Source organism: Anopheles arabiensis, chromosome 3, assembly GCF_016920715.1.
Source record: "Anopheles arabiensis isolate DONGOLA chromosome 3, AaraD3, whole genome shotgun sequence".
NCBI lineage: Eukaryota > Metazoa > Arthropoda > Insecta > Diptera > Culicidae > Anopheles > Anopheles arabiensis.
In genome coordinates, this window is record NC_053518.1 from 61,051,090 (window position 1) to 61,078,029 (window position 26,940).

A 26,940-nucleotide genomic window follows, 5' to 3' on the forward strand; every position below is an offset into this window, starting at 1 on the left:
ACTGTTTTTTGTCATTGTTTATGAGAAATGTTTAATGGAAAATTAAATTCCCACATACCCTTTTACTTCGCGGCCAGTACGGCCAGTACGTACATGTGCTACCTAGAAGGGCTACTAATCATATCCCGGCTGATCCCTAAGTACTGATGATCGCAATGCTGGTGATGATGGTTATGAAGAAAAGGTGGGAACCGTTCTTCAGTCAATATTCTAACAAACGTTTATTGAAACGAAAGAGTATTCCTCGCCGAACAGGACGACTACCGCCTTTACTTTACTTGTACATTTTTAAGCGTCTGTGCTTTGACCGGTCCCTTCCCAGGTACGACAAAGGAACCCTCCTTGTAGCACGCCACGAGCTCACCGTTCGTCTTCAAATCCGGCGCTACCGTTTCGAAGATCTTCTTCTTCGGGTTCATTACTGAATCCGGCACGCGTGGATATCCCTCCACGTGTACCAGATCGCCCGGCACTGCGTCCGCGGGTGGAGCCAGAATCTCTACCCGGTCCGGCGTCGAAGCACACATTACCATCGCCTCCGACAGGATGCCGCGCATTTTCGCCGGCTTGAGATTGCACAGCGCCACCACCATGCGGTTCTGCATCTCCTCAATCGGCACATACTTCACCAGCCCGGAAATCACCGTCCGGGGACCGTTCGGCTCGCCACAGTCGATCTTCTCCACGTACAGACTGTCCGCGTCGGGATGGCGCGAAACTTCCACGATGCGTCCAACGCGCATATCCAACCGTCCCACATCGATCGGTGGTTCTTCGACGGCCGGCGCCGCCGGCTTACCCTCCCCGCCGGCCGGTTTTTCCTTCTTGGGCTTCTTTTCTTTCGGTGGTTTACTGTCGCTCTGCTGTTGCTGTGCCTTGGCCGGTGGCTGCTCCTTGGGACTTTCCTTAGCGGCCGGTGGCTGTGCGACGGGTTCCATTTTTACTGTCGCTGGACCACTGCCAGCCCGTACTTCATCCGGTGTGGGGACCGGAATCTGTACCTTTCCGTGCGCCACCTCCAGCGAAACCAGCTGCTTCAGACAGGAATCGACCTGCCGACGGAGCGTTTCATTTTCCGTCTGCAACATGGCGATTTTGCGTTGTATTTGCTCATTTTTTATCACTTTCAGCTGCAACGGGAAAACGGGTATTAATGTGAGATAAATGAGGTAATTGACCGCAAACGAGATACGAAAATAAAACCTGCCCGCCTTACCTCTTGCTTCAGCGACTCGAGCAGCTCCTCGGCTGCCTTGTTGTTGGATAGAATGCGCTGCAGATCACTCATCTTCACTAAACGCGGGACGGAGAATATTCGTTTTACGACTGTGCCAAAGGTGACACCAAACATCGGCTGCAATGTCCGAGGAAAGTGAACCTTGAGAAGGGAAACCGGTATTGGAGGAAAAACGATATCAAAACACCACGGAACGTATCCGCAACGCAACGTGGAGGAGGCCTTTCCGAGCTGTCAAAATGATGGATTTTTGTTTTTATTTTCTCATCCAAAGTTATCTACCGAAAACTGAACAATTAGGAAGTAAAAAACTATAAAATGATGTAATTCATAAAAATAACAGCACACATATTGTCTATTTTTACGTTTTGCGATTTTTCTAAATTTTTATAGAACTGAACGGTCATTACAAATGAACAAAAAAATGTCAACTGCATTTGTTGGTGTTGGTGCGTTTCCGATGATAACAAACATCTGTCAACTAGTGTTGGGAATTTCGTTTAAAAAAAGGAACGGAACGGAACTAGTTCATTTTTCAAAAAGAACGGAACGTGAACCTGGGGTGCAAAAGAACCGACCCAGAGCTTAGACGCCAAACTGTCATCCGGGGGGGGGGGGGGGGTTGTTACTTGTTACAGGATATGAAAAGGCGTTTCTTGAATCTGAAATCTTATCTGACACCAAATCTAGATGGGTTCAACCTATGCCCAGTAAGCTCTACCAGCTGTGCTAATATAAAGCATACACTTATTATCTAGCATTTTTAAAACTTTTTAGATGCGACGACCATTTTCGGTCAAAGCCTTCCTTCCTATAATAGGCTTGGCTAGCAGTAACTTATTAAACGCCCATAGCAGGATAATCATCCCAGCGTTTGGGGGCACGATCTATTCGAGGCTTTTACCCATGCCGATGTTATTGAGTGGTACGAGTTGACGATTGTATCACGAGATTGACTAATTATTTGAATTTCACTTACTATTTAAAACAAATACTTTTTTTTTACACAAACCGTTTACAAGATCACGGCACTCAAATGGTTGTCGAATGGAACAGAATGCTTCGAATCAAATGGTCAAATATTGGAATCATGCCGAGTGCCAAGATCAAGTGGATATCGTGGCATAAAAAATAAATACATTTTATTTTGCGTTGTTCATATTCGCATATTATAATACATATTTTCTAACCCGCTCTGCCATATGAGTACAGATTTTAATTTGATGATTGTTATTTGTCTAGTTAAGACAAGCAAAATTATAACAAAAAGTATAATAGATGTTACAAATTGCACCATAATGCCAAATGCAACACCATTTTTGGTTTCGCTTATCACGATTTTTATAAACGATACGCGACGAAGTGCGATGAATATTCCTATGAGCATGGGAGAGTGCATAGGCAACACATACTGTATGAGAGAAAGAGTGAACAGTTATCTTGCATGCAGCAAGCAACAGCCGGACAAAGCCGGTTTTTTCAAAGAACGGAACGCACGAACGACAACACCTTGCTAACATTATTGAAGCGGCAAAGACCGGAACGGTACGGAGTGAACGGAAAGAACGAATTGAACGGAACGGAATGAACGGAACGAACGAAATGAACGGAACGGAATGAACGGAACGGAATGAACAGAATGAACGGAATGAACGGAACGGAACGGAATGAACGGAACGGAACGGAATGAACGGAAAGAACGGAATGAACGGAACGGAACGATTTTGTATAAAGGATCGGAACGGAACGGCCTACATAAAGAACGGAACTTTTTTACTAGGTTCGGACCGGAACGGCCAACACTACTGTCAACTCTGTCACCCTGATAGGAAAGGGAGAATCTATGGAAAAACACCAAACACGGCCGCGAAAATTGAGCTGTTTTGTAATTTTTCTCACCCTCCGTAGGGATTTTATCGATTAAAGCATAGAAAAGGGACAACAGACTGCGTAGGGCAGTGCGATAAGTTATTAGACATAAAGTGCTTAACCGTACAACATGACTGGACGTGGCCGTAATCAAGTAACGAAACTCGAATCCTCCATCGAGCAGTGTCGCAGTGAAGGACGATGGAAACGGGTGATCGAGCTGGCCGAAGAGCTCAAAACGGGATACCCGCAAGGTGCGTATGAGTCATAGCGACGCTGGGGAGGGACTTAGTCGTATCGTAATCTCACGGCCGTGTCGTTTATGTTGCAGAATGTCTTGCCAACTTTCTCACTGGCGAAGGGAAGCTGGAAAGCTACCTCGAGGAACATCCACCGATAGAGGAAAACTACTCCAAAGCAAAGCTGGGACTGTCCGAGGCCAAGCGCTATCTTAATTCCGTCACGGGGGAAAATGGAAAGAAGGCTGGCTTTGCACTGGATGCACATTTGTTGCTAGCCAAGCTTTACTTTGCCTGTGGACAGTATGAGGAGTCGCTGCAGAACTTTGTGCTGGCCGAGTTGAACACCCTATCGGAGAAGCATCTTTCAGCGTAAGTTGGTCTTTTATTTAAAAAAAAACTAGTTAATTGCACAAATACTACACAACGCTACGCAATTCCGAGGTGCCGATTTCGGATAAGGGCCAGATTCATCTCGATTGTTATATTTTATTACTATCTTACATCCTAAACTGGTAACGATACTATTCCGGTTTAAAAACTGATATCATAGGTCCTACATAGGTCGAGGAACAGATCCTGAAGCTATCCCGATTTAAAAATTCATTCTTACCGTGGGATGATGTCTTTTTTAAATTCTATATCTATAACTGGACGAAGTAGTCAATTCAGGAAACAAGAACAAAATACGAATCACCCACAATTACCAAACAATGTATACTTTTATAGGAAAATCTAACACTTCTGTTTTCCTCGTTTCCAGGAGAAGTATACGAATCCTTGCTGAATCGTACGCCATCAAAGGCATGTGCCTGGAGAAGAAAGGCTCAAAGGCACCGTCGAAATTTAAGCAGGCGGAACAGGAAGCGGAAATGATCAGTTGCTTTGAAAAAGCTGCCGATCTGGGCATCCTCTACCTGCAGGGACAGGATAGTACCAATCAAGGTGAGGTACGTCGTATGGGTGCAATCCTCGAGACGGGCCTGCAGCAGGCCCCGATCGTGCTGATAAAGGCGGGAAAGCTGCAGAATGCCATCGACCGTTATCGCGTCATGTTGAGTGCGGTCGAAACGAGGGCCACTCAAACGTTACGCCTTACACTTGCCCGCCAGCTGGCGGAAGTGCTGTTGCGCGGTGTATCGGGCACCATATACACGCTTCCGACCAGCAACACACCAACACGCAGTGCGTCCGGCGGTAATAAGCGTCTCTGGGAACCGCGCAAATATTCCGGCCGGCAGCAATTCATCCCGAAGAACCAACACGAGGAAACGATCCTGCTGCTGCTGATTGCCGAAACGCTTGCCGTACGCGATGCCGTTCTATCGCAGTCGCCCGAGTTTCGTGACGCACGCGTACACTCCCTTGGCAATGCGACGGCCATTTACGATCTGCTAACGTTGGCCACCGTGCGATGGAACCAGGTGGCACTGTTGCATGATTCGCTCGAGAAGGCGCTGAAGTTTGCGTTCGGCGAAAGTCACGTGTGGAAACAGTACGCGACCTGTCTGATGGCACTCGGGCGCTTTAAGCACGCGGTCTGCGCTCTGAAGGAACACTCCAACCTCGAACCGGGCGATAGTATGTCCTGCCTAATGGCGGCTCGCATCTGCTACGAACATTTGGATCAGGTAAAGGAAGGTCTTGCTTTTGCCGAGGAAGCCCTGCGGAAGGAGCTCAAAGCCCCGGTGGGACGAAGGTCGCGCGCTCAGCTGTACGTTGGCATTGGGCTACAGCAGATGGCCGTATCGTCGAATTTGGTATCCGAGCGCGACCGGTACAATCGGCTAGCGTTCGAAGCACTCGAGCGTGCCGTCCAGCAGGATCCAAACGATCATCTGGTGGAGTACTATTTGGCCTGCCAGCATGCACACAACTTCAACATTACGGAGGCACTGGTGCACATCACGACGGCACTGTCGCTCCGGGCAGAGCATGCCTCCAGCTTGCTGCTGTTCGCACTGCTACTGACGGCAAACCGACGTCCGAAGGAGGCGCTTGCCGTGGTGCAAGATGCAGTCGAAGAGTTCCCGGACAATTTGAATCTGCTGCACGTGAAGGCACATCTGGAGCTGTATCTGCGCGACGTCGAGACGGCCCTCGAGACGGTGCAGCAGATGTTCTCCATTTGGCGCGAGGTATACGAGGTGCAGCTCGCGAACGCTGCCAACGAGCACGACAATGAGAAGCATTCGGACACGAGGAGCGTCATACAGATGCAATCGTCTCAAATGTCTGACAAAGATTCAAGTAAGATAGAAAGAACCCCATCTTTCACGGCTGCTGTTGCTGTCTAACGGTCCTGAAAATGTTCCCCTTTTACAGATTCAATTCACGCAGCATCGTTGGCGGCATCACGCATTGAGCACGCGCTTAGCGAAGCGGCCAGCTCTCTTAGCTCGTTCAGTCCCCGACCCGGGCCACAGAAGGCTTGGATGATTCAGTTCAAAATTTGGCTTCTGCTAGCGGACGTATATCTAGCGATTGAACAGCCAAACGAAGCGATCAACTGCATCCAGGAGGCAAGCCTCATCAATCCTGTTTCGCATCAGGTTATGTACATGGTAGGGAAGGAAAATATTGTTAGCCGTTATGGGTATATTGATTCTAATGATTTTTCTTTACAGCGAGGCCAAATTCACATCTTCCAATCCCAATGGAATGAAGCAAAGCAATGCTTTCTTAACGCCGTCTCAGCGAACCCGTACCATACGGACGCGTTGCGAGCGCTCGGTGAAGCACACCTAACGCTGGGAGAACCCCGGCTGGCCGAAAAGACGCTGAAGGACGCGGCCAAAATTGATCCAAACTGTCCCAAAATATGGTAAGTGTCAGCCACTTTTATTGAACAATGAGCCAGGATTATAATAACCCTCCTTGTAGGTTCCTGCTGGGACGTGTGATGGAAAGTCTAGGAGATTACACGGCTTCGGCTGATTGCATGGCAACGGCACTACAGCTCGAACCGTACTGCCCGGTGTTGCCATTTAATGCGATCGGTCTCGTTTTCGACTAAACCTCAGTAAAGTTAATCTGTGTGAAGATTTTACCCTGCTCAAAGCAGCTCACTCAACACCACCAGACCGCGGACACAATTGTTCCGTGGATCGAATGTTCATCACCCGTATCTATTTGACTATTCTTATTGACCGTTGACTAATTTTAGGATCCAGATAATCAAACCAGTGCTATGCTCACGCTCATCCCCTACCGTATTCACTCTGGTGTGCGTGCATAATTCATATCAGTTTTAGCAAACCCCGAAAGGTGTCAGTCTATTTTAGAGCAAAAGTATTATGCCACAATGTCTGTGTGTCATTATTGGGTAGCGGGATAGTAGAGGTTCACTCCCTTGGATGCATTTCAACCTTCTAGTTATTAGTGTGATGTTTCGTTACATATGTACGATAATGCACTCAAATCACAATCTCTTCCCACTTCCCCCCAGATAGTTTTGTTTTATCACACTGTGATTGTATCGTTATTCATAAGTTTAAATGTTTTGTTTACAACGGACACGTCTTTGAGACGAGTTATGTATTGTAGAGACCTTTGGTGGTAGTCAGTATGCAGACATGTATAAACAGAACTGGTGGTATTTTCTCTTCAACAAGCTCGGGATCATCATCATGATGTATTATCAATTGCAACGTTTAAGGAAATGGAAACCAAATATATACAATAAAGTTCGGACAATGGTTAAATGAAAGCTGGCCTGATCTTTACAACAAGCCGCCCAAGATCGGATGTCTTTCAGAAAGAAAGCCCAAACAACTAGCATTGATTAGAAATCACGATTAGATTATCCTTCCAGCTTCTGGAGGGGATGTTAGAAGCTTTATTTGATTTCCTTTTCCGCCTACACATGTTCATTATCAACATAAAGGTGGTGTGCGCAGTGAGTACAATTGCTGGCAGCTGAGAGCAGCACAAAGGAAACATCCAGTGAAAAAAAGCCACAGCACCCACTGCCAGTTAGTCCCACCCGCTCGAGATGGAAAAGGTGGTGTGTGCGGTTTTATATTTTAAGTGCAGCATAATGTGTAATATTAATCTTATATCCTGCAAGGTGTTGTTGTGTGAACGAGCATAAGTGTTAGCAATGAAGATAAAATTAGAATTAAAGTGCAGACGAAAAATGCTGATGCAACGAAAAACGGGGCCAAGATGAAAGTGTTACCAGCTCCAAAGGGCTGCTTACGATTCGTCGTCACTTCCGGGACCGCCCGCACGCGGTTTCGGTCCACCGGCCCGCTTCGCCATGATGATTTCGTCCACCTTCAGGATCGTACAGGCAGCACCGACGGCATACTTCAGTCCCCAGTACTTTGTCGTGTACAGGTCGAAGATGTTCTTCGTCGTGACGTCGATCGTGGCCGGTTGTTCCGATTCGATGTCGAAGCCTTCCGTCTTCTTGCCCTGCTTGTGTGCCAGGTACAGCTGGTGGACTACCTCGGTCGCGTTTACGCCACTGTTTTCGGCCAGCGCCTTGGGGAAGTACTCCAACGCCTTAGCAAACTTGCGCACCGCGTACTGCTCCAACCCGGGCAGCGTATCGGCGTACTCGGCCAGCTGTTGGGCCAGTTCGATTTCCACCGCACCCGCACCAGGCAGGAAGCGCCCATCGCGCGTCAATCCCTTGAACGTGTTAACACCATCATCGATGACACGCTCGATGTCGTCCATGTAGTTGTCGGTGGAGCCACGAATAACGACCGTCGCGATGCGGCTTTCCGTGCCCTCCGATTTGAAGATCGTCACCGAAGTGTCGCCCAGCTCGTGCAAGTACACGTTGTCGCAGTAGCCCAGCTCTTCCGTGCTCGGCGGCGTCAGCCGGGGCAGCACCGTACCACCGACGGCCTTGCTCAGCCGGCGCAGATCGAATTTGGAGTTCAGCCGCACCGCCATCAGACCGTACTTGTTCATGTAGTGCAGAGCCATATCGCCAAACTTTGCTCCGGCCACGATCACCGTCGCGCCCGTATCGACGATCGCCTTGATCTGGGCCTCCAGCAGGTTCTCCTCGCCCTGGCTGAACGTTTTCAGCTCGTCTGCCGACTTGATCAGCACCGTGCCCTTGGTCTCCGTCTGGATGATGTCTACCGGGCAGGAGTAGAGCGCAATCTTGGCCTTCGTCGCCGACGTTACCTCACCCTCGACGAACCGCTTGAACACCATGCCCGGGATGACCTCCGACATCTGCAGCCCGCTGCCCAGGATCTTGCACACCCGGATGTTGTCCACGTTGAATGTGGTCTTCTCGGGCATGATCGAAATGCACGCCTTTGCGATCAGATCGGCCAAGAAGTCCTCGTTGCCGAGCTGTTTTGACATGACCGTCGCACGGATTGCGTTCCGCACCGGCACCAGGCTGCGATAATCCTTGATCTCGTGGCAGGAAAGCGTGGGCAGAATGTCCAGCGTCTTCTGGAGCGCCTTCTCGTAGCCCTCAGTAATGTCACTGCTGGTAACACCCAGCCGCAACAGCTCTTCTGCCTCCTCCAGCAGGGCGCCGCAGAACACGACCACGAAGTTGGTGCCGTCGCCCGCTTCCGCCTCCTGCATCTGGCTCGCCTCAATCATCAGCTTTGCCGCCGGGTGTTCCACATCCAGCTCGCGCATAATCGTACCGGCATCGGATGTGACGAACTGTTTCTCGATATGGTTGATGATCATCTTGTTCATGCCGTTCGGCCCGTAAGCCGAGCGGACCGAGTTGGCGAACTCCTTGCAGGCGTTGATGTTACGGTAGACCGCTTCCTCGAGACCGGAATATGCCTGCAAATAAGCATGTGCGTGTGGGTGTGTGAGATTTCTCACGTGAATCATCATGCGCCGAGGGGAAGTGGGTTTTTTTCGCTGTGTACGGCTCCACCGGCATGTCGGATGGATGTTTTCCATCGTGTTGGGTTATTTTTCAACTTACCCGAGCTCCTTCCTTGAGCATCGACGCAAAACCGGGTGCTTTCGGTACATGAAGAGCCATTTTTGTGCACAGATTTTTCTCGTTTCAGGAAACAGCGGCTGCAAGTCGAACAAAAACGCAATGCTCTCGCTCTCGGAACGGTATTGCTTGCTCCTGTTCTGCCTTGTGAGGTTATATTGGAAGCTGTCATTTTAGCCCAGTGCGTTTAGCTCTCTTCGTCCGTTTCTGCATTGATGGCAATCGGTTTGTTTGAATGTTTGTTAACATTTGTGAAGTGCTAGAAAGCAATTGAACTCATTTAACAATGGCTGTAACAAAACAACGTGATTTAATCTGTTCTAGGTACAATATTGGAGATCGTATTTTTGTTTCTGCATTTTTTACCACAGTTGAACTCGACACCAACTGTCAAAACGGAATGTCAAATGAGGGGTACAGAAATTTTTCACCAATAAAAAAAAACTACGAACGAAACGATCATCCAATTAAAGCTTTCTGGAATCTCTTCGCTCGCAGCAAAAAGTCCCCGCAAAGCCAAGTGCAGTTCACACGCCCTAAATAAAAGGCATCGATATTCGGCAAAAAGTCATCAAGTGCCGTGAACGCAGTTGTTCCCCTTTTAGCCCGTTGGTGAAGCAATCCGTGTTGCGGGTTTCGCATAGCTGCACCTGCTTGTTATTTTTTTTCTGTGCGCGGAAACTTCCCGTAAAAGCATTCACCATAGGGCTATCCGAGACAGCCGTGATGGATATAATGGCCTCGAATCTGCAGCAGCAACGAGCAATCACCGAGCAGCTCCGGCGCGAAGCTGCCATCCAGCGCATCACGGTGTCGCAGGCCGTGGCGGACATCGTGAAGTACGTGACGGAGCACCAGGCCGAAGACTGCCTGTTGGTCGGGTTCTCCAGCCAGAAGGTGAACCCGTTCCGCGAGAAGAGCTCCTGCAGCATTCTGTAAGCTTGCCTGCACGATGGATGCTGCAGTACTCGTTAGTTTTGCCCCTATTTTCGCTGGAATGTAGGAAACAGATCCAGCGGAAGGAACAGCTCTATCGTCTCTATGGCGCGATGACGTCATCCGGAAAAAGGAGGATGAGGAGGTAGTATAGGAAGCATGCTCAAAATTGTACCGCCAAGATAAATTGATGTGTTAAGTGTCTATTTGGAAATGGAGTAACCGTGCCCTCCCCGGTAAAATGCAACAAGAGAAACGCACACAACAATCCCGTAAATCAGCCTACAGCGAATGTTGCTCGTACAACAGTTTGCGTGAGCAAAACAGGAAGCGCAACAGTTTGTTGCTTCGAATGTCACCCGATTACTCACATCGCTAACACCAACCCTATATCTCATCCCTCTCCAACCTCGACGCTTCTCGTAGGATAATGTAAAGCATAGAAAAGAACTCAACGCCATCAAATAAATTATACCACCCAATGGTGTGGTAGAGTGGAAATTGCAACCTCCTCGACACAGTCTGATCAGAAAATTCAATCCAACCATATTTACCGTCACCACCGGAACCACCGCCTATACAACCGTATACAGGAGGATGATGGGTGTTTTTCTACCTGGGAGGAACACGCCCGCTCGAAGACGGTGGGACACCTACCTACCCCAACTAGTACCGTGTTTTTATAGAAATTTTACTCCAGTACAGTAACCACCCGTGTCACCAATCGCTAGAAAGGCAAAGTAGAAGAAAAAAGAGCAAAATGCATCTCTCTCTATATATTGAAACTAACCAACAGACTGGAGTTTTCTCAGACGCTTCCATTCGTTTTTAAAACCTACACGTATACTGAAGGATGGGGATTGAAAGAAGGGAATTGCTAAAGTGTTGCTACCACGCTTTCCTATCCATTTATCAGAAAGCAGGAATCTCATTAGCCAACCAAAAACTCAACAAAAAAAAGTAAACCAAATATTTAGAAAAACGTACGAAACAAAAACAATACTTCTTCTTCCACCAGAACAAACCAAAAACAAAGGAGCAAACTAAACATCAATACTACAAGAAATGGGTAAAGCAACACAGGACAAATAAGGTAACCATAACCACCACCACTTGCTCTCGGTTCAAAGGTGTAGTAGGCCAACAATTAGACTTTATATAGCTGCTGACTGTCGTCGGTGTTGTACAAGTATATTAGGGAAAGAAAGCGCGTGGAAAAGCAAAAATCAATGTTACTACTATATTATATTTACCACACTACTGACACACTCACACATACATACACCACACCCAACAAATCCGCCCGTTGGTTCCAGTGGCCGATGGGGCGCGATGTCACGCTCGTCCCCCTACCAGCAGCGTGTGTGGGGTGATGTTAGCCAGGGCCCGGGGTGGTTTTTCCGACCGGTTTCTTCCCTACTGGCTAGCCAACACGCTAGCGATCGATTGTTGCGGAATGGCTCGAATCGCGGACGGCAGCGGCGCCGGGTGGGTAATATGTAAGCGTGCAACAAAAAAAAAACTAATAAACAGTGGACTATTTAAATGTGTCGTGTAAAAACTGCCCGTGCCCTACTTGTATAAAAAAGTATCCGAAACTTCTTTTTTGTGTTTTTAAAGGTTGCTTATATTAAACGCCACTCAATCCTCCTCCGCACTACCTACAAACGGACTTACGGCCATCCCGCTAGACTGCCACCCTCCCTTACCACGCATTCAGCCACTTGAGCCGAGAATCTTTTCGTAACGTTTCCCCGTCTATACGATCTTTGGCGTGACGAAGCTGCTCCGCAGCGGACAGCTTCGTATTGGTCACCTCCGCTGCCTCTAGCTTGCGTATCACGACACACTCGCCATCCTCCTTTAGGAACGTTCGCTCGATGTCAGCCTCCGTCGGTTCGCCGTACCGGTACGTGATCGGAAGTATCTCCACCAAATGCTTCACCTTCCACAGGCGGGCATTATTTTCCGGGATGTTCTTTACCACGGCGACCGCATTTTTCTACAAACACAAGGTTAACGAGAATAAGGCGTCTGTTTCGGGGTTAGCATCGGTTAGTTGTGTTACCTCATACAGTCCCAAGCCGCGCAGTATCCGCTTTTCCCAGTACGGCAGCCCTTTGATTGGTTTCATACGACGAACGCTGAACAGTTTCGAAGGTTCTCCATCCAGCGCAGGTAGTTCACGGTTGTTGTCCCTAAAAGCAAAGCCCAGTCGTATGATATGATGATCGACTCGTTTGCCTCGCTTCGGGTATGCTACAGTGATGTAAACACCACACGTGCTCCTGGTACACGAAACCTTACCGTGGGTAGTAATAAATCTGGTCCTTCAGGATGCCATCTTTGTAGAGGAACTTTTTGTTCGGTTTGCCGTAGTGTCGGACTGAAACCAGGGCTTTCAGCTGCTGTCCCAGCAGGGTGGAGGACGATTGGAACACTTTCAGCATCTTGCGGTAAAGCCACCCGGCAGCAGCTTGATAATAGTTTACTTTACATAACAACACTGTGCGCTGCCGCTTGCTGCGATTCGAGCGTGTGTCTTTTGTGTCACTTCGGGGAAAGACAGTTTGACAGCTTCGAATGCTTCGAAACGAACGGGCCGGAGGAAAGGTAAATAACACATATTGGAAATAAGGAATGGTTTGTTGAATGCGGGAAAGAATTTCACTATTTCCTGAATGGATTCTTTAATGCAGCGTAATAAATGTATGATTTTAGACAAGCAAATGATGCATATTTGATTAGAACACCTTACGGCAGGGGTCAGCAAAGACTGGCGGCGATGCGCAAGAACCGTCGAGATTGTAAAAAGCTCAAAAATGCAAAGAATTTCTGCGTGATCCAAAAGGGAAACGAATCTTAGTCGGCTAAGAATGAGCTAAAAATACAGTCTATGATGATTAAAACTCGATCCCTTGGTACAGTCGTCAACTAGAACGACTTAACAACATGCCCGTCCTGAGTTCAAGCCTGAATTGGACCGTCCCATCGTAGAAAGGATTGACTATCCAGCTGTGTCGTAATGAAATAAGTCACGAAATCCTGAATAGACCGGCATGTCCGCGTAGGACGTTATGCGAGATAGAAAAAGAACGATTAAAACTAACTGACTGTGAATTGTGAAAATTAATCTACTTACGTGCTTTCTCATTTTAACTAGAACTGCTAGGGACTTTAGTCTTGCCAAATAATAATTATTTCTGAAAAGTCCTCTTTGTTTCGGCAGTCAAAATACCTTGTATCGGTGGATGATTCAAACGGAATAAAATATTATTCACTTAAGAAATTGGGACTCAATTTAAAGAACCAAACAGAATATACATCGACGAAGAAGAAACAACTGTCGCTAAATTAGCTTTTGATACTAACATGACAAGTTTTTCTAGTCCTACATTTTACATTTTATTTTCTTTCGGAAAACTTTTTGATTAATTTCCAGGTCCAGGAATTTAAAAGAAAAATAAAAATGTTTCTAAATAAATCATTGAAACATTTGGCCAGTAATAAGAGATGCAATTGCTTCAGAACCGCGCTCATTTCTCTTGAAAGTTATTCACCCCTGAAGCTAATGACTCCACCATGCCGGTGTATCAAGCCGGTTGTCAAATATCACGAAATAAACAAACCACAACCCAATGCCGGCTCACGAAGAAAATGATTTCACGGAATTGAGTGGTCATTGAAAGATCTGAGAGGATTCAGTGATATCCTGTCGTGAAACTATGTCTATTGAACGTAATAATCATTATCTAACCACAGACCATCATTTGCAGTGATAGTTTTTCAGGATAGATCACCGGGCTAAACTCTACTAGATACTTTTTGATTAATTAATTGTTACCCCTTTCGGGGTTTGCAAAAATTGCCATAGCGGACGGTATTTCACGTCCCCAAGGCGGGGTATTGGTATTAGTTTTCAACTAGCAATAATCGCACCTCGGTTGTACCTCATTGGTTACGATATCGCCACTGCGCAAAGCTAATCCAACACTGCCCTTCCCGACCGTCCTCATCTAACGCTGACGTGCTGCTCTAGCGATACATAACACACCACACTTCTAACGCAGCTTGCCCTGATCTGCACGCACACCCATGCAATCGCATCTCCAACCGCTGCACGCGGTACCGTTCGGGCCGAAGGGATGACTTGTGCCGCTCGCCAAGGCGCGTCCGGTAGAAACCTGTTTGTTGTACCCCTGCTGTTCGCCCAAATTCTGCATTTGCAAACCAAGGGGTGGATGCATTTTCCTTGCACTTTTGCACCCTTGCATGATGGGCGATTTACCCTTTTTCTATGGTCCTGCTTCAAGGTTGAATAAATCTGCATGTCCTTGAGCATTAGGGAAAATGGGAAACGATTATTTTGCAGCGGTCAGTCAATTTGCTATTTTAAGGGATTAAAAATGCAACACCAAGCGGTTTGTTTTAAACTGCATACTTTTGAGGCTGTAAAATATTGTTTACAATATTATATTAAATTATCAGAAAAAACGGCTAAACATGTGCCGTAATAATGGAATATATTATGCAAAAAAGTTTAATTATTAATATAAATTTTTTTTAGATAATTATTTACAAATAGTACTAATTGTTATCATGTGTACGCTGTACAAAGATAATATTAGAAATGATAGAACAAATCGAAGTTGAAAACAAGGATGCTGATCGTACAGGCGTCGCTGCTGGATGGTTTGCAAGAACATTTGTACGGTTCTTTCTTTAAGTCAGGTAAAAATGCAAACGGAACCCCTATTTTTCCAAGGATATTCGGTGCTTTCGTTTTATTGTACCGACCGAACCGTCGTCCAGGTAAGAAGCAAATGTAAAGGTGAATATACAAAAAAGCCCTTAAAATGATTCAACGCATCCGTTCCCCGCTTATTTGATGCGTACAACGTCCAGCAACCGTTGAGACAAGGCCGCCGAATCCATCACCATACCGACCGAACCGCTGGACCGTGCGGAAGAAACACACCTTTGCTGATGCTGCAGCACCGAACCGGGCCGGGTGTTGCTGGCCGAAACCGTCACCACCGTTCCCGAACTGCCGCCACCACCCGGCCCAATCGTGTGCTTGACCATGTCGCGCAGTGCGGCCGTCGTTTTGGCCCGATTCTTCAGCTGATCGAAGATGCGCTTTTTGCTGTCTTTGAACTTCTGGAACCGACTCTCCCGTACCAGGATACGTTCCTTCAGCAGCGACAGCTTGTACCGCTCCTGCTCGAGCGTTTGCTTCAGATTGTGGGCATGCATCTTCCGCTCGAGCTGATTGTCAATCTTCAGCCGGCGCCGGTACACGTCCATCACTCGGCGCCGCAATCCTTCCGCACGGTTGGCACGCTCCTCCAGCGTTTCCACCAGCGACTGCCGCCAAATGTCCCTATCGAGCACCTTCTCCTCCTGATTAACCGTAGCGTCCTCGAGGCGCTTCAGCTCCCGGCTGCGACGTTCGCACTCCCGGATGCCCTTCTTGATCTCGATGTTCTTCAGCAGACTTGCCGACCGAAGGTCCTTCTCGTTGATTTCGTTCTGTATCTTTTCTATCTGCTGCTGCTCGAGCCGGGCCAACCGTTGCTTTCGATTGCGCACCTCGATCATCTCGATGGTGCGCTTCTGCCGGATGGCTTTCCGATAGTTGCGCTCCTGCTGATCGAGCAATGATTTGCGGAACACTTTTTCCTGCTCCCAGCACTGCTTGGCCAGGACGGCCTCCTCTAGCTGCTCGAGCTCCTTGATGCGCTTCAGCACCATGCAGTGCAGGATGCGTCGATCGTGATCGGTTAGATCGGCACGGCCCGCGATCGGATCGGCGGATGATGGAGTGGCCGCCTCCGATTGGAGCGAGATTGCGTGCAACCGTCGACAGATGGTGTGGTAGTCGGTGGACATTGCGGAATCGGTACCGGTAGTGTTATCGAGCGAATCCGCCCGACCACGCTGAGAAGCGGAACGCGGTCGTCGGACACCAGACCCACCGGCCGAAGATGGGTTCTTTTTTCCTTCGCCACTCGCCACTCCATTGCGAGACCGCTGCCCAGGCCGGCTTTTGTACGACGAAAGATCGCTCGTTGAAAGGCATCTTGTGGTGATTTTATTTTCAAGCAAGGCCCCCTTCCTATCAATGTCCGGTTCCGAGGACACTTTTGTCGAGGACGCGCTGGACGCAGCGGTTCGGTTTCGTCGGGTTTTGGCACACGATGCTCGAGCCTTTCGTGGAACTTCAGTCGAGCTTTCCGACCCTGCACCCGTCATGCAGCTAGTGCTACCGAACGGTGTTCCGTCGGTATTATCGTCCGTGCCTTCCCGCCGGTTGCCATGGTGATGGCGATGATGATGGTGATGATGGGGAGCCACATGGTTGTGCTGCAACCGGTGGTGCACGTTGTAATTGATGTGCAAATTGTAATTGTAGCAACAGTTGTAACTGAAAAGGGATGAATTGTCGCTACTGCCAGCACCGCCAACGGGGGCGCAACAGCAATTTCGAGCGTGCCTATGGTAACCGCTACCGTCACCACAACTGCTGCTACCCGGTACTGCCACCGATGTATCGGATTGCTCCGAAGCGGGTCGAGCCGGACTCTCGGATTCAAGCGAGTGCACATCGTAATCTACCCGATTGCTATTACAATCGATCTTCGATGAGCGGAATTTGCGTTTCAGCTTACTTTTCAGCTTCCACATGCCACAGGGAAAGAGAGTTTTAATCGCAAAAAATGCCGACCGTTTCACTTGCACTTTCGAAACGTGTGCGCCCAACTAACGATAACAATAACATGAACGTTCCAGACTACTGCTGGAGGGCACCCGGGCTGAATGTTTTTCGTTTATCGACCTAACGTTGGCAAACATGACGCTCCTTTAGACAAAAGCCCCATTCCTTGCCATGGCAACCCGGGTGAGGTAAAGGTGGTAAAGGGTTGCTAGTGACTACCTATGACGACGGTATTTCTGTAAAGAGTTTTCTATCGTTATTCCGTAAATGGAATTGGCTGGGGGGTGTAGATACATGTGTGGAAATAATTAGACAATTACATTGCAGAAATTGAATGTTTACAAATAGATGCGAGGGGAATTGTGATGGAATTTGTAATACAAAACGGAAATAACGATAAAGCGAACAATTGTCTGCTATGGCAAGTCAGTCATTTCCATTGGATACTTTCAACTGGCACAGCTCAAACGAAATTTTGGGGTCAGTACTGGACCAGACGTTATTTTGACTGATAAATTTAGAACCATCATTGATATCTGATAAAACATACTATGTAGATGAAGCGTTAACAATAATTCTATAATAAAATATTATTTTCTTTCGCTTATGAAATTAAGTAACATAAAAATCCAGATATTTGCCCTTTTAACGTAAAAAACGTTTAAATACTTTGTTTTCTTTTTATTCCGTGTAATTTGCTACATTCCTTGTCGATGGTAACTCTACCAGGAATAAGCAAATGTACACGGAGAAAAGGGGCTTGTTGTTTGGTTACTATACTTGGATGTTAGTGCAAGTAACCGAACGTTTTATACACGGTAACACTCACTACTTCCATTGATGGTGGGTGAAGTAACGAACGTTACCATGCGGTCGAGCCACCAGTGACAGAGAGAGAACCCGATCACACGATGCTGTTGCTCGGGAGCTTTTGGTACTGCAGTAGCTTATGGGTCGGCAATCGTCACCTCAACCTCTACACCAGGTTCCATGTTAATCGAGGTGATTTGTTTCACGATTTCCGATGGCGAGTGCAGATCGATGATACGCTTGTGGATGCGCATCTGGAAAAAAGCAGTAAAGAAGGATCGATTGTTTAGTACAAACAATAGCGAGCAGCAGAGCAATGCACCTGCGGCAGTGCGAAGCGAGGAAATGTCCGAGACCAATGGAGACTTGAAAAATTATGAACCATTGATCAAGCACTATGACGTAGGACGATTTTATCTTGGCCGGTTTTTCGAAAGTGCGGTTACCAGTGACTACGAGAGCCCCAAAACGGACACTTTGGTTTTAAACTTGCCGTACCCGGGGAGGGCGATATATGCAGATTGTGCAAACTGAACGTACCTGGAAACGATCCCACGTCTTGGAACCCTCACCGCAAGGAGTCTTACGGGTGGTGATGCGAAGGATCTTGGTCGGCATGCGAACTGGACCCTGAAGGAAGTGGCGAAAAAAGTAGCGAATTAGTTTTGTCTGTTTACACATCCACAACAAAGAAGAAAAAGTGCAACAGAAACACTTACCTTCACACGCAGCTTCTGCTTCTTGGCTCCGGCAATCAGATCGGCACACACTTTCTCCAGGCTGCGAACATTCCGGGAGGTCAGCGTGATACGGATGCGGTGCACGGTCGCGGTCTCAACGACCGGCTTCTCAATGTCCTTGGTAGCTACGGCAGCCTAAGAAAATAAGGAAAAATCAGTAAAATAATCACTCCTGAATCTGTGACACGTGTAGCTAAAAAACACAGCCAGTCCCGCGCGCGGATACCCGCAGAAACCTAACCTAGCTTATGCCATCACGATTGTTTTAACAAAAGTGGCCTCATTCAGCGGATTTACCCCCATTATCAATCGTTTTAATCGCAGCATAGGGTGTAATATTTACCATATTTATCTTCGATTGAAGAGAAGAGTTTTCTGGTCGAGATAATCAACAAAAGATTGACCAGCGCTGAACCAGTCCAAACCTCTCTGTTGTACAACTTTTGACGAAATGGACGAGTGGAGGTGAGCGCTTCAACCTCATCTGTCATTAGCTGGCTAGAAAAAAAAATACCGGTTGGGAATATTGTCTGTTCGGAGAATATCGTACTTGAATCATGCAAAGGGTAAAGGCAAATAAACTGAAAAAAGATATACGTAGGGTGCAAATCGAAGGTAATTCAAGTCAACCATCGGTTATATCCTTAAATCGCATTCTCAACTATGCGTTTTTGGAGGAATGTGTTCTGTAATTTATTTACGTTTATCCGTAAAACCTATGGGAGTTTTTAGCATTGAAAAAACAACACAATTTTTGACATTAATTTTCAAAAACATCGAGAGTACTGATTGATTAGAAACAAAGTGAAAACGGTTGTAAGCATAAAATCAACGTTCTGCTCAGCCCTGCACGCTGCATGACAGTTGACAGTTGCGGCGAAGCGCGTTGCGAACTTCCGGGCCAGAAGGGTAACAACTGTCAATGCCGAACTCCTCTCGCTCTTTTTCCGGGCATCTTTGATGTGCTAGTGGACACATTTCGTTGTGAACCCAAATAAAAATCGCTGTAAGTGTTGCTGAAAATGTGCCAATTCCTTCGATTTGCCGCTCAACCGATAGACGAATGGTGGCCACACGCGACGAGTGTCGATTGCCGATGGCTTGTGGAAGCTTTTATTGGAGAAATGCGTCGATTTGTGAAACCGTGTACCGAATGCGATTCGCCGTTCCCGGTGGTTGATGTTGTCAGAAGCGGGAGGGAAGAATGTTGATGACATGACACCCCGGTGTGGCCGTGGACAGGGCGTATATCGTGTTGCATGCGCTATCGAAGATGGAATTGGCCAGAGCCAGGTTATTGTTGTTGAACGTAGTAAACAAGTATTAATGTGATGGTTTTCTCTTACCCCCCCTCTTCCTTTTTAGATGGTGTTCGGTTCCAAGGTGATCAAAGCCGGCAACGGCGAACCCGATGCGTTCGAGACGCAGATCGGCCAGGCCATCCTGGAGCTGGAGATGAACTCGGATCTGAAGCCGCAGCTGCGTGATCTGTACATCACCCGCGCGCGTGAGGTCGAGTTCAACAACAAGAAGGTAGGCGCGCGCGCACCGGACACGGGAAGAGAATCGAACTCTGGTGGCTGATTTGTGTGTTGTGTTTGGGTTTGCATTTTAGGCGATCATCATCTACGTGCCGGTGCCGAAACAGAAGGCCTTCCAGAAGGTACAGACCCGTCTGGTGCGCGAGTTGGAGAAGAAGTTCTCCGGCAAGCACGTCGTGTTCATTGCCGAGCGCCGCATTCTGCCCAAGCCGATGCGTGGACGCCGCGACCCCAACAAGCAGAAGAGACCGCGTTCCCGAACGCTCACCGCCGTGTACGATGCCATCCTGGAGGATCTGGTATTCCCGGCGGAGGTGGTCGGCAAGCGTATCCGCGTCAAGCTCGACGGATCCCAGCTGATCAAGGTGCACCTGGATAAGAACCAGCAGACCACCATCGAACACAAAGTGAGTAGCTGTTAGAAGCGGGGGAATGGTGTTGCATGTTAAAGCTTGAATATCCCTCTGTATTCAGTGACTCAATTCCATTCGAGTTGATTATTTCGTATCCTTCGATGTTGTGTATTAATGTTGTGTGTTTGTTATTTTTCTTGCAGGTTGACACTTTCGCGTCGGTGTACAAGAAGCTGACTGGCCGTGACGTTACGTTCGAATTCCCAGAGAACTACCTGTAAAATATAAGGGTTGCGTGCTAGTGGATAGCCGAAGTTTGCAGCAGCTACAGCACTTGATTATTGGAGTGTTTGTGCTACTGGAATGTGAAAGATCGGAGAAATCGGGGTGGACGCAGAAAAGCCGTTAAAAATATCCAACAAATAAAAACCTGTATGGATAGGAAAACTTAACCTCCTCACTTCATGAAGAGATGATTTGAAACCGAAACGTGATTTATAGCGGGGGAACATTTCACCTAACGGGAATGAATCCATTTTCATTCGTGTCGTTTCCGTTCCGTGTTGGTGGTGAGAAAAGGTGCAAATGTTCCAAAGGAAGCCGGTTAAATTAATTCAGTGTGGATTTCAGAACATGGAGTGAAAGGTCAATCAGCAAATCAGTTTTTCATCACTAGCCAAGGGGTTGTCAGTGATCTTCCACTGTTACTTTTTGCTTGTATGGAACGATCGGATCAATTTCGTTCAGCTTTCTGTTCTATTTGGCAATACCCGTTCCTAGCAGCTTAATTCAAAGTAAATCAACGGCCAAAAGGATCTAAATCGGTCATTTAGAGAGAATTGAATGTAATGGTCAGCCAATGAAGCATCGATGCTCAACATAGCTTGGCCAGGTTTGGGAAGATTTCACATGGAAAAGGCCAAAAAGCTATATAAATACGGTACATTTATCGGATGGTTCTGAGTGAAGTGACTCGGTATGCAACAAAACTGTTGTGTGGTAGCTTGTTAGTATGTAAAATAACTTCCATATTGTTATCCGTCTTTCAAGTCAATCTTTATGAATCCATCGATCGTGATATGAACTTAATGAGGACAAATTGCCTAAGTTTCCAGTTTCCTAAAAGATTCAAAGTACAAACCCACGCTTCTGGTGGGTACCTTTTGAGATGAGAGCTTCCCATCGGCTTCGCAGACAAATTTCCGTTGATGATCAGCTAACCTGGTAAGCTTGGCTGGGATGTGAAATAGCTCATTCGGTTGTACAGTTGTATCATGGGTTTCCTTTTATATGCGATTTTAAATCATATCAACCGTTGTTGTTACTTCATCTTCTGTGTTTGTTTCAAAATCCAGTCAATTTCATATGCTCAGGCTTTTTTCGAATCCTACAAACATGATCGGGTAGTTTTTTTTAATGAACAGATTTTTTTTTCATAGTTTCGGTCTCTTTAAAGTGATCATGAAATTTAATTTAAGAACTTTTGTAGATTATATTTGATTCATTGATCCTCATACGAATTTGTTGAGCTTCAGGCCAACGGCGTTTTGCAACGAGCTATTTTTAAAATATCCCCCGAACGTGAGTGGTGCCGCCACCTAATAGAGAATAGCATAAACATTTCTGTTGTGTTGCAGTAAACTCATTAAACTAAAAATTACAATTGAAACATTTTTTTTAGCGCCTATATAGTAAATCAAAGCATTTAAATGATATTAAAACAATTATAATCATCTAAAAGCGTCCAAAAAGCATACTTTCGATGTTCGAAAACAGCTGTCATCGCTTCGGCTCCCAATTCGACCAGCTTCGGCTTTCAAGGCGCAGAGACTGACATTTACTGCGAAGAAAAAAAATCTTCAAAACAAGGAAAGAAAAACCAGAAGGACGACGACGAAGCAGGGACAGAACAGAAAGAAAAGCCCAGCACAGTGCGCTCGACCGATGGGGGAAGGGGGACGGCAGCTTTTCCTGACTGCGTTTGAGTGAAAATTCTGCGTGAAACGAGTGAGAACGGAAAGCAAAACTAGCCCGTCGCCGTCAATTCGCCTACTTTGGCGGCATTTGTTTTGTTTCGAAGCGCAGGCAAACCGTTAAATCTCGTCTCGTCCATCAAACAACACATTTGCTGCTGGGGTTTGCCGTTTGCTAGTTTATTTACCTTTTCACAAAAACTTTGTCCCCTGCACTACCTGTCCGTGGGGTAGGGTGCTGATGCGTTCGGTACGTGGTTAGCACTGTATCCAACGGGAAATTTGGGCAAGAAAGTCCCTTGTGCGGTATGCCATGCTGTCGAGTGATGTGTTTCGCGTGAAAAAGCCGTGTCGTATTCCGCCGTGTCTCTGAGTCTGCCGAGTGTTTAAGTGTTTGGTTTTGTCGGTGGGTGGGTTGGGTGGTGCAGGTGGAAAGGCGTTCTGCTTTGTGTCGTCCTTCACGCAGCGTTTTCCTTACTTGGCGATACGCAGCCCGTCCGGAGGGTATGGAGAAAAAGGTTGAAAATGAATCTGTTGCAACAATACCAAGGTAAATGCAATGCAGCATCAACAAAAAATGTGCAACGCAAATAAACAAATGTTTTTTTTCCATTCCTGCCCTTCACAGCACGACCTCGACGGGGACGGTGGAAGCAATGAAACAGGTGGAAACGCAAGCGCCACAACAGATACTGTCACAGACACCGATGCAGGAAAACCCCGCCGGCACAAATGGTACCAAAGAACCGCAGAGAAAGTGTCTGATGTGTTTGCTACCCTTCGACGAGCTCAGCTCGATCGGGACGGCATCGGCGGAAGAACTGAAACGGATAGTGGACAACATTTACAAGATTGCCAAAATCGAGGTGAGAGACTTGAAAGATGCTCCGCTTCTGCCCTTATTGTGACGCACCGTGTCTCTCATTCCCATATGTTGTAGGTAAAACCGGTCGATGGAAAGATTGAACCACTGTGCAACGGGTGCCGGGCGAAGCTGGGGTACGATTACGACGAGGACGCCTACTTCGATATGCTAAGCCAGATGTACAACAGCGAGGCAGTGAGCAAACCGCCCACGATCACGATGCACAACGGCATACCGGTCCACGTGGCGGTTCCGTGTGATGCCAGCTCCGACTCGCCCTTGTCTGGGCCGGGCGGGCACTACATCGACGCGGCCTGCGGTACGTTCGTCGTGACGGAGCTGGGCGTGGAGGCACTGAACGCGGACAAGGACGAGCTGGTGTGTGCGATCTGCTCGAAAGCGTTCAACTTCAAGTCCACGCTGCGGTTGCACATCCGCAGCCACCATCAGACCGCACCCCGGGACACGATCGAGCTGCCGAAGCATCCGCGCAAACCGCGCACGTACGAGTGCACCGAGTGTAACCTTAGCTTCAAGCTAAAGTACGACTTTGACAAGCACGTCGGCACGCACAAGAAGCCGAGCATGCACCAGTGTGAAGGGTGCTTCAAGCTGTTCAAGCACAAATCTTACTATCTGATGCACCGGAACCTGAAGCGCTGCAAGGCACAGTTCTCGATCGACCTAACGAACCCGCTCGACCCGTTCCTGATGGCGGACGGGCAGGAGGCGAGCGTAGGGCTCGATGTACCAATGCCGATTGCGCCATCGACCGGTCGGCGAAAGAACGGCACGGCAAAGGAGCGTAACGGTGGTGGCGGTGCCGGTTCGCTCGGTTCGGTTCCTGCATTTCCGCTACAGTGCACCCCGGAATTGGGAACGCTCACTGACTGTGGTATAAGGAATGCCAGCTAAAGGGAAGCGTCTGGCTATTTTTTGTTTCGTTTTACATACACCCGTAAGTACTTGCCGCGCATGCTACTGCTACGAGGTATGGAATGACGAGGTTCCTAGGGGTGGTGTACTAAACTAACGTAGCTCGTTTAAGTGTACATATTACAACAAGCAAATTGGTGATGTGTGATTGCTTGCCGACTATTTCCGTACCGTATTCCTGTTACCGGGAATGTCACAAAGAAACCCGGTTCCTAAAGATTTGTTTGCCATTCGTTCAAGTCATGCAATTGAAAATTACCCAAAGATTTGAAACTTTTTTGTTAGTCAGCTTTCAGAGGCCATAGGCGTGCGATTGCCTAATTTTAACCAAACTTAAGGTGGTGTGCATCATGTTGCAATGCCATAGTCGTTTTTTTGTTATAATTTTATTGTTTTTTTATATGCCCTTGTTTATATTCCGTTTTTTTGTTTTATTTTTAATGTTTTATTTATTTATTAATTTATTTCGTTCGCTCTATTATTATAGTCATTTCTTGCTCTTTGTCCTTTGGCTTTCCCTTAAACCGTGTTCAGCAGGAAATAAGCTAAACTACCCTTTCTTCGATTGATTAGGAGAGTAGGGTACAAAATTTGTTTTTCACTTCTTAGTGTCCACATTTGATACAAAGCTTCTTGGTGTGTTTGTATGGATGTACCGACCGATAGGTCCACGAACGATGAATGAACCGCGCGAGCCCCGTTTTAGGTGTAAGTTAGGGAAACTGTATTCGTGCGGGACAAATTTACTTAATTCTTAACCAACTGTCCATATCTTTCTCACATTCGCGGTCGCACCCGGCTAATCGGAACAAATCTTAAGATGTAGCGTTTACGATCGGCGCAACGAGGTGCGCTTTCATTATTTTTTTATTTACCACACTAAGATTTATACCAAAACGGAATGGAATTCTTGTCAATGAGATGGCAAAAACAAAAAAAAAAACGGGGAGCCATAACTTTCTACTGTTTGTCGTTTACTTTAGTCAGCTGCGTGTGATAGCGAGATATACAGTGTGTCACTCTTTTTGCCCTACCGTTCGTTCTACATAACTGGTAACGTAAATTGGAGTTTTCTTACCTAACACGTACACGTATAAATAATTCGGATTTCGCATGTGTGTCGACGGGATCGTACGGGGTGTAGGAATGGGTGGGTAGCGTCCAGTTGGCGCAACACCTTCCCATCGAGGACCTACATGTGTGTGCAATTTTCAGCAGCTACTCTGCGATCGATCCTGTGCGGTTCGTGTTATTGTGATGAAGGTGGCATATACGATGGAATTTACGAATTAAGATAGTAGATGTATAAAAGCTTAAATGCGTAACTATATGGTAAGAATGCCTGGCGGCAAATTCCTTGGCGCGGAGAGCAAGGGAAAAGGGGAATTCGATTATTTTATGAACCGAAAGGAAAGCAAAAACCAAACCGAAACGAAAAACAAAGCCAAGAAAAACCATTTTTTTATGATTGAATGAAAATTTCATTGCATTCGGCATTGAGACAAAGTTCGGACGATCCAGATGAGTAATAAAAGTAAGCGTAAGAAAACTCGTAATTTAATCTTAAAGCAATTGTTATTTTAATTAAATGCTTAACTAGTCTTGAGAAATCCATGTCCCTCCTTACGTGGCATTTGTTCTTTCAAGTGATAAAGCCAATTGTATTTACGCAAACCGATAAAAGAGGGGAAAACGTTATACTATTTATTATATCATCCACTTACTTAATATATTTATCCATAAACTTTTTGTGAAAATCTGACCGGAGCGAGTCGTTGACGAATTGGTTTGCCTTCTTCTCCGGTTCGGAACGGGCGCAATTTTTAAACACCACATCGTCATCCCAGCGGCGCTTTACCTTCATCTCCGCCTTGGCAGTGGCCGAGTAGCTCAGCAGCGGATTTCCCGACAGTATGTTCTCCATTCGGATGCGCTCGTCCTCCTGCTGCTTGGTGCGTTCCTTTTTAGCCGTCTCGGCCGCCCGCTCCTGCTTGATCTTGTTCAGCTCCGCCAACAGGGCAGCCGTATCGTCCTCGTCCGAGTCCGTGTCCGAGTTCTCGCTGTCCACCGGATCGTCCGCGTCAAGGTTTTGTGGTGCCTCCAGTTTCTGTCGCTTGGTGCTTCCGCTGCCCGCACTGCCCGGACCCTGCTCCAGGGCACGGCGAGCCGTCGGGACGGCCGATCCCTTGCTTCCCTGCTTGCTGTCCCGCTCGCGCTTCTCCAGCTCCTCGCGGAAGTCACGGTTGCGGAGCTCTTCGCTGGTGCTCTGGCCCTGGTCACGGTACTTTAGCTTTGTGTGTCCTGGCAGATCGCGACTGCTGTACTGTTTGGAAAGGGCACTCAGATCCTTCTCGCCACGGCCGCTACCACCGCGGGCGGGATCGAACGTTGGACGTGCGGCGGTCGTCATGGTCGGTGGGTTGGTAAATTCTGTTTTACGACAAAAACTATTACTACGACGTTGGAATATCGATGCTTTTGTTCCGCGAGTGTAGGTGCGATTGTTTTGGTAGAATGGCAGCCCGATGGCGTTTTTGTTGTTTCCCCGTTTTCCGAAACGTCATTCGAACTGTCAAAATAGGGGTAGCAGTTTGACATTTGAATTGGGTGGGAAATGGCCGTTGGGATGTTTGTGTAAATTTTTCAAATCTTTTTTGTGTGTTTAGGACACTGCATGTACGGTTTGATAGCTTAGTATTTACGAATTTGTAATAAAAAAAACCTAAAAAGTGCTGAGCAATCGATGGTGGTATAGAGTGATAGGGAAAGTATTATAAAC

The 26,940-nt window shown here is 47.2% G+C and overlaps 10 protein-coding genes and 1 non-coding gene across 12 annotated transcripts; 4 read left to right on the forward strand and 7 right to left on the reverse strand.

Moving 5' to 3' along the window:
• Nucleotides 1-197: 197 nt before the first annotated feature.
• Nucleotides 198-1,481, reverse strand: LOC120901493 (aminoacyl tRNA synthase complex-interacting multifunctional protein 1). Of its 2 annotated transcripts, XM_040309479.1 has the most exons (3): nucleotides 1,217-1,481; nucleotides 808-1,130; nucleotides 198-777 (listed from the first exon to the last, which is right to left on the reverse strand). In XM_040309479.1, exons 1-3 carry the CDS (start codon nucleotides 1,349-1,351, stop codon nucleotides 270-272), a joined length of 966 nt encoding a protein of 321 aa, XP_040165413.1. In that variant the 5' UTR covers nucleotides 1,352-1,481; the 3' UTR covers nucleotides 198-269. The 2 variants fall into 2 exon arrangements, with proteins under 2 accessions (XP_040165413.1, XP_040165412.1); XM_040309478.1 differs by having other exon boundaries at nucleotides 198-1,130; nucleotides 1,217-1,480.
• A 1,576-nt stretch (nucleotides 1,482-3,057) lies between these two features.
• LOC120899800 (tetratricopeptide repeat protein 7B) lies at nucleotides 3,058-7,054 on the forward strand. Its single transcript, XM_040306025.1, has 6 exons — nucleotides 3,058-3,360; nucleotides 3,438-3,717; nucleotides 4,109-5,595; nucleotides 5,671-5,909; nucleotides 5,973-6,169; nucleotides 6,229-7,054. Exons 1-6 carry the CDS (start codon nucleotides 3,237-3,239, stop codon nucleotides 6,359-6,361), a joined length of 2,460 nt encoding a protein of 819 aa, XP_040161959.1. The 5' UTR covers nucleotides 3,058-3,236; the 3' UTR covers nucleotides 6,362-7,054.
• Nucleotides 7,055-7,142: 88 nt separating this feature from the next.
• LOC120899801 (T-complex protein 1 subunit theta) lies at nucleotides 7,143-9,439 on the reverse strand. The gene is made up of 2 exons (XM_040306026.1): nucleotides 9,272-9,439; nucleotides 7,143-9,123 (listed from the first exon to the last, which is right to left on the reverse strand). The coding sequence occupies exons 1-2, from the start codon at nucleotides 9,329-9,331 to the stop codon at nucleotides 7,543-7,545; spliced, it is 1,641 nt and encodes a 546-aa protein (XP_040161960.1). The 5' UTR covers nucleotides 9,332-9,439; the 3' UTR covers nucleotides 7,143-7,542.
• A 264-nt stretch (nucleotides 9,440-9,703) lies between these two features.
• Nucleotides 9,704-11,185, forward strand: LOC120899804 (guanine nucleotide-binding protein subunit gamma-1). The gene has a single exon (XM_040306028.1). It carries the CDS (start codon nucleotides 10,016-10,018, stop codon nucleotides 10,226-10,228), a length of 213 nt encoding a protein of 70 aa, XP_040161962.1. The 5' UTR covers nucleotides 9,704-10,015; the 3' UTR covers nucleotides 10,229-11,185.
• A 129-nt stretch (nucleotides 11,186-11,314) lies between these two features.
• On the reverse strand, nucleotides 11,315-12,788 carry LOC120899803 (39S ribosomal protein L30, mitochondrial). Its single transcript, XM_040306027.1, has 3 exons — nucleotides 12,533-12,788; nucleotides 12,294-12,423; nucleotides 11,315-12,227 (listed from the first exon to the last, which is right to left on the reverse strand). The coding sequence occupies exons 1-3, from the start codon at nucleotides 12,673-12,675 to the stop codon at nucleotides 11,931-11,933; spliced, it is 570 nt and encodes a 189-aa protein (XP_040161961.1). The 5' UTR covers nucleotides 12,676-12,788; the 3' UTR covers nucleotides 11,315-11,930.
• A 1,280-nt stretch (nucleotides 12,789-14,068) lies between these two features.
• On the reverse strand, nucleotides 14,069-14,209 carry LOC120905258. The gene has a single exon (XR_005739893.1). It is a non-coding gene; the product is annotated as a U4 spliceosomal RNA (small nuclear RNA).
• Nucleotides 14,210-14,978: 769 nt separating this feature from the next.
• Nucleotides 14,979-17,460, reverse strand: LOC120902905 (myotubularin-related protein DDB_G0290005). Its single transcript, XM_040311985.1, has one exon. The coding sequence runs from the start codon at nucleotides 16,910-16,912 to the stop codon at nucleotides 15,107-15,109; it is 1,806 nt and encodes a 601-aa protein (XP_040167919.1). The 5' UTR covers nucleotides 16,913-17,460; the 3' UTR covers nucleotides 14,979-15,106.
• Nucleotides 17,461-17,579: 119 nt separating this feature from the next.
• LOC120902906 (40S ribosomal protein S20) lies at nucleotides 17,580-18,972 on the reverse strand. The gene is made up of 4 exons (XM_040311987.1): nucleotides 18,837-18,972; nucleotides 18,473-18,628; nucleotides 18,294-18,383; nucleotides 17,580-18,007 (listed from the first exon to the last, which is right to left on the reverse strand). Exons 1-4 carry the CDS (start codon nucleotides 18,837-18,839, stop codon nucleotides 17,891-17,893), a joined length of 366 nt encoding a protein of 121 aa, XP_040167921.1. The 5' UTR covers nucleotides 18,840-18,972; the 3' UTR covers nucleotides 17,580-17,890.
• A 392-nt stretch (nucleotides 18,973-19,364) lies between these two features.
• LOC120903665 (40S ribosomal protein S7) lies at nucleotides 19,365-20,839 on the forward strand. Its single transcript, XM_040313227.1, has 4 exons — nucleotides 19,365-19,499; nucleotides 19,859-20,026; nucleotides 20,109-20,441; nucleotides 20,591-20,839. The coding sequence occupies exons 2-4, from the start codon at nucleotides 19,859-19,861 to the stop codon at nucleotides 20,666-20,668; spliced, it is 579 nt and encodes a 192-aa protein (XP_040169161.1). The 5' UTR covers nucleotides 19,365-19,499; the 3' UTR covers nucleotides 20,669-20,839.
• Nucleotides 20,840-22,178: 1,339 nt separating this feature from the next.
• On the forward strand, nucleotides 22,179-25,729 carry LOC120901930 (zinc finger protein 599-like). Its single transcript, XM_040310296.1, has 3 exons — nucleotides 22,179-22,910; nucleotides 22,989-23,226; nucleotides 23,301-25,729. Exons 1-3 carry the CDS (start codon nucleotides 22,867-22,869, stop codon nucleotides 24,138-24,140), a joined length of 1,122 nt encoding a protein of 373 aa, XP_040166230.1. The 5' UTR covers nucleotides 22,179-22,866; the 3' UTR covers nucleotides 24,141-25,729.
• Nucleotides 25,730-25,839: 110 nt separating this feature from the next.
• Nucleotides 25,840-26,712, reverse strand: LOC120901931 (protein CWC15 homolog). Its single transcript, XM_040310297.1, has one exon. It carries the CDS (start codon nucleotides 26,569-26,571, stop codon nucleotides 25,882-25,884), a length of 690 nt encoding a protein of 229 aa, XP_040166231.1. The 5' UTR covers nucleotides 26,572-26,712; the 3' UTR covers nucleotides 25,840-25,881.
• Nucleotides 26,713-26,940: the final 228 nt, after the last annotated feature.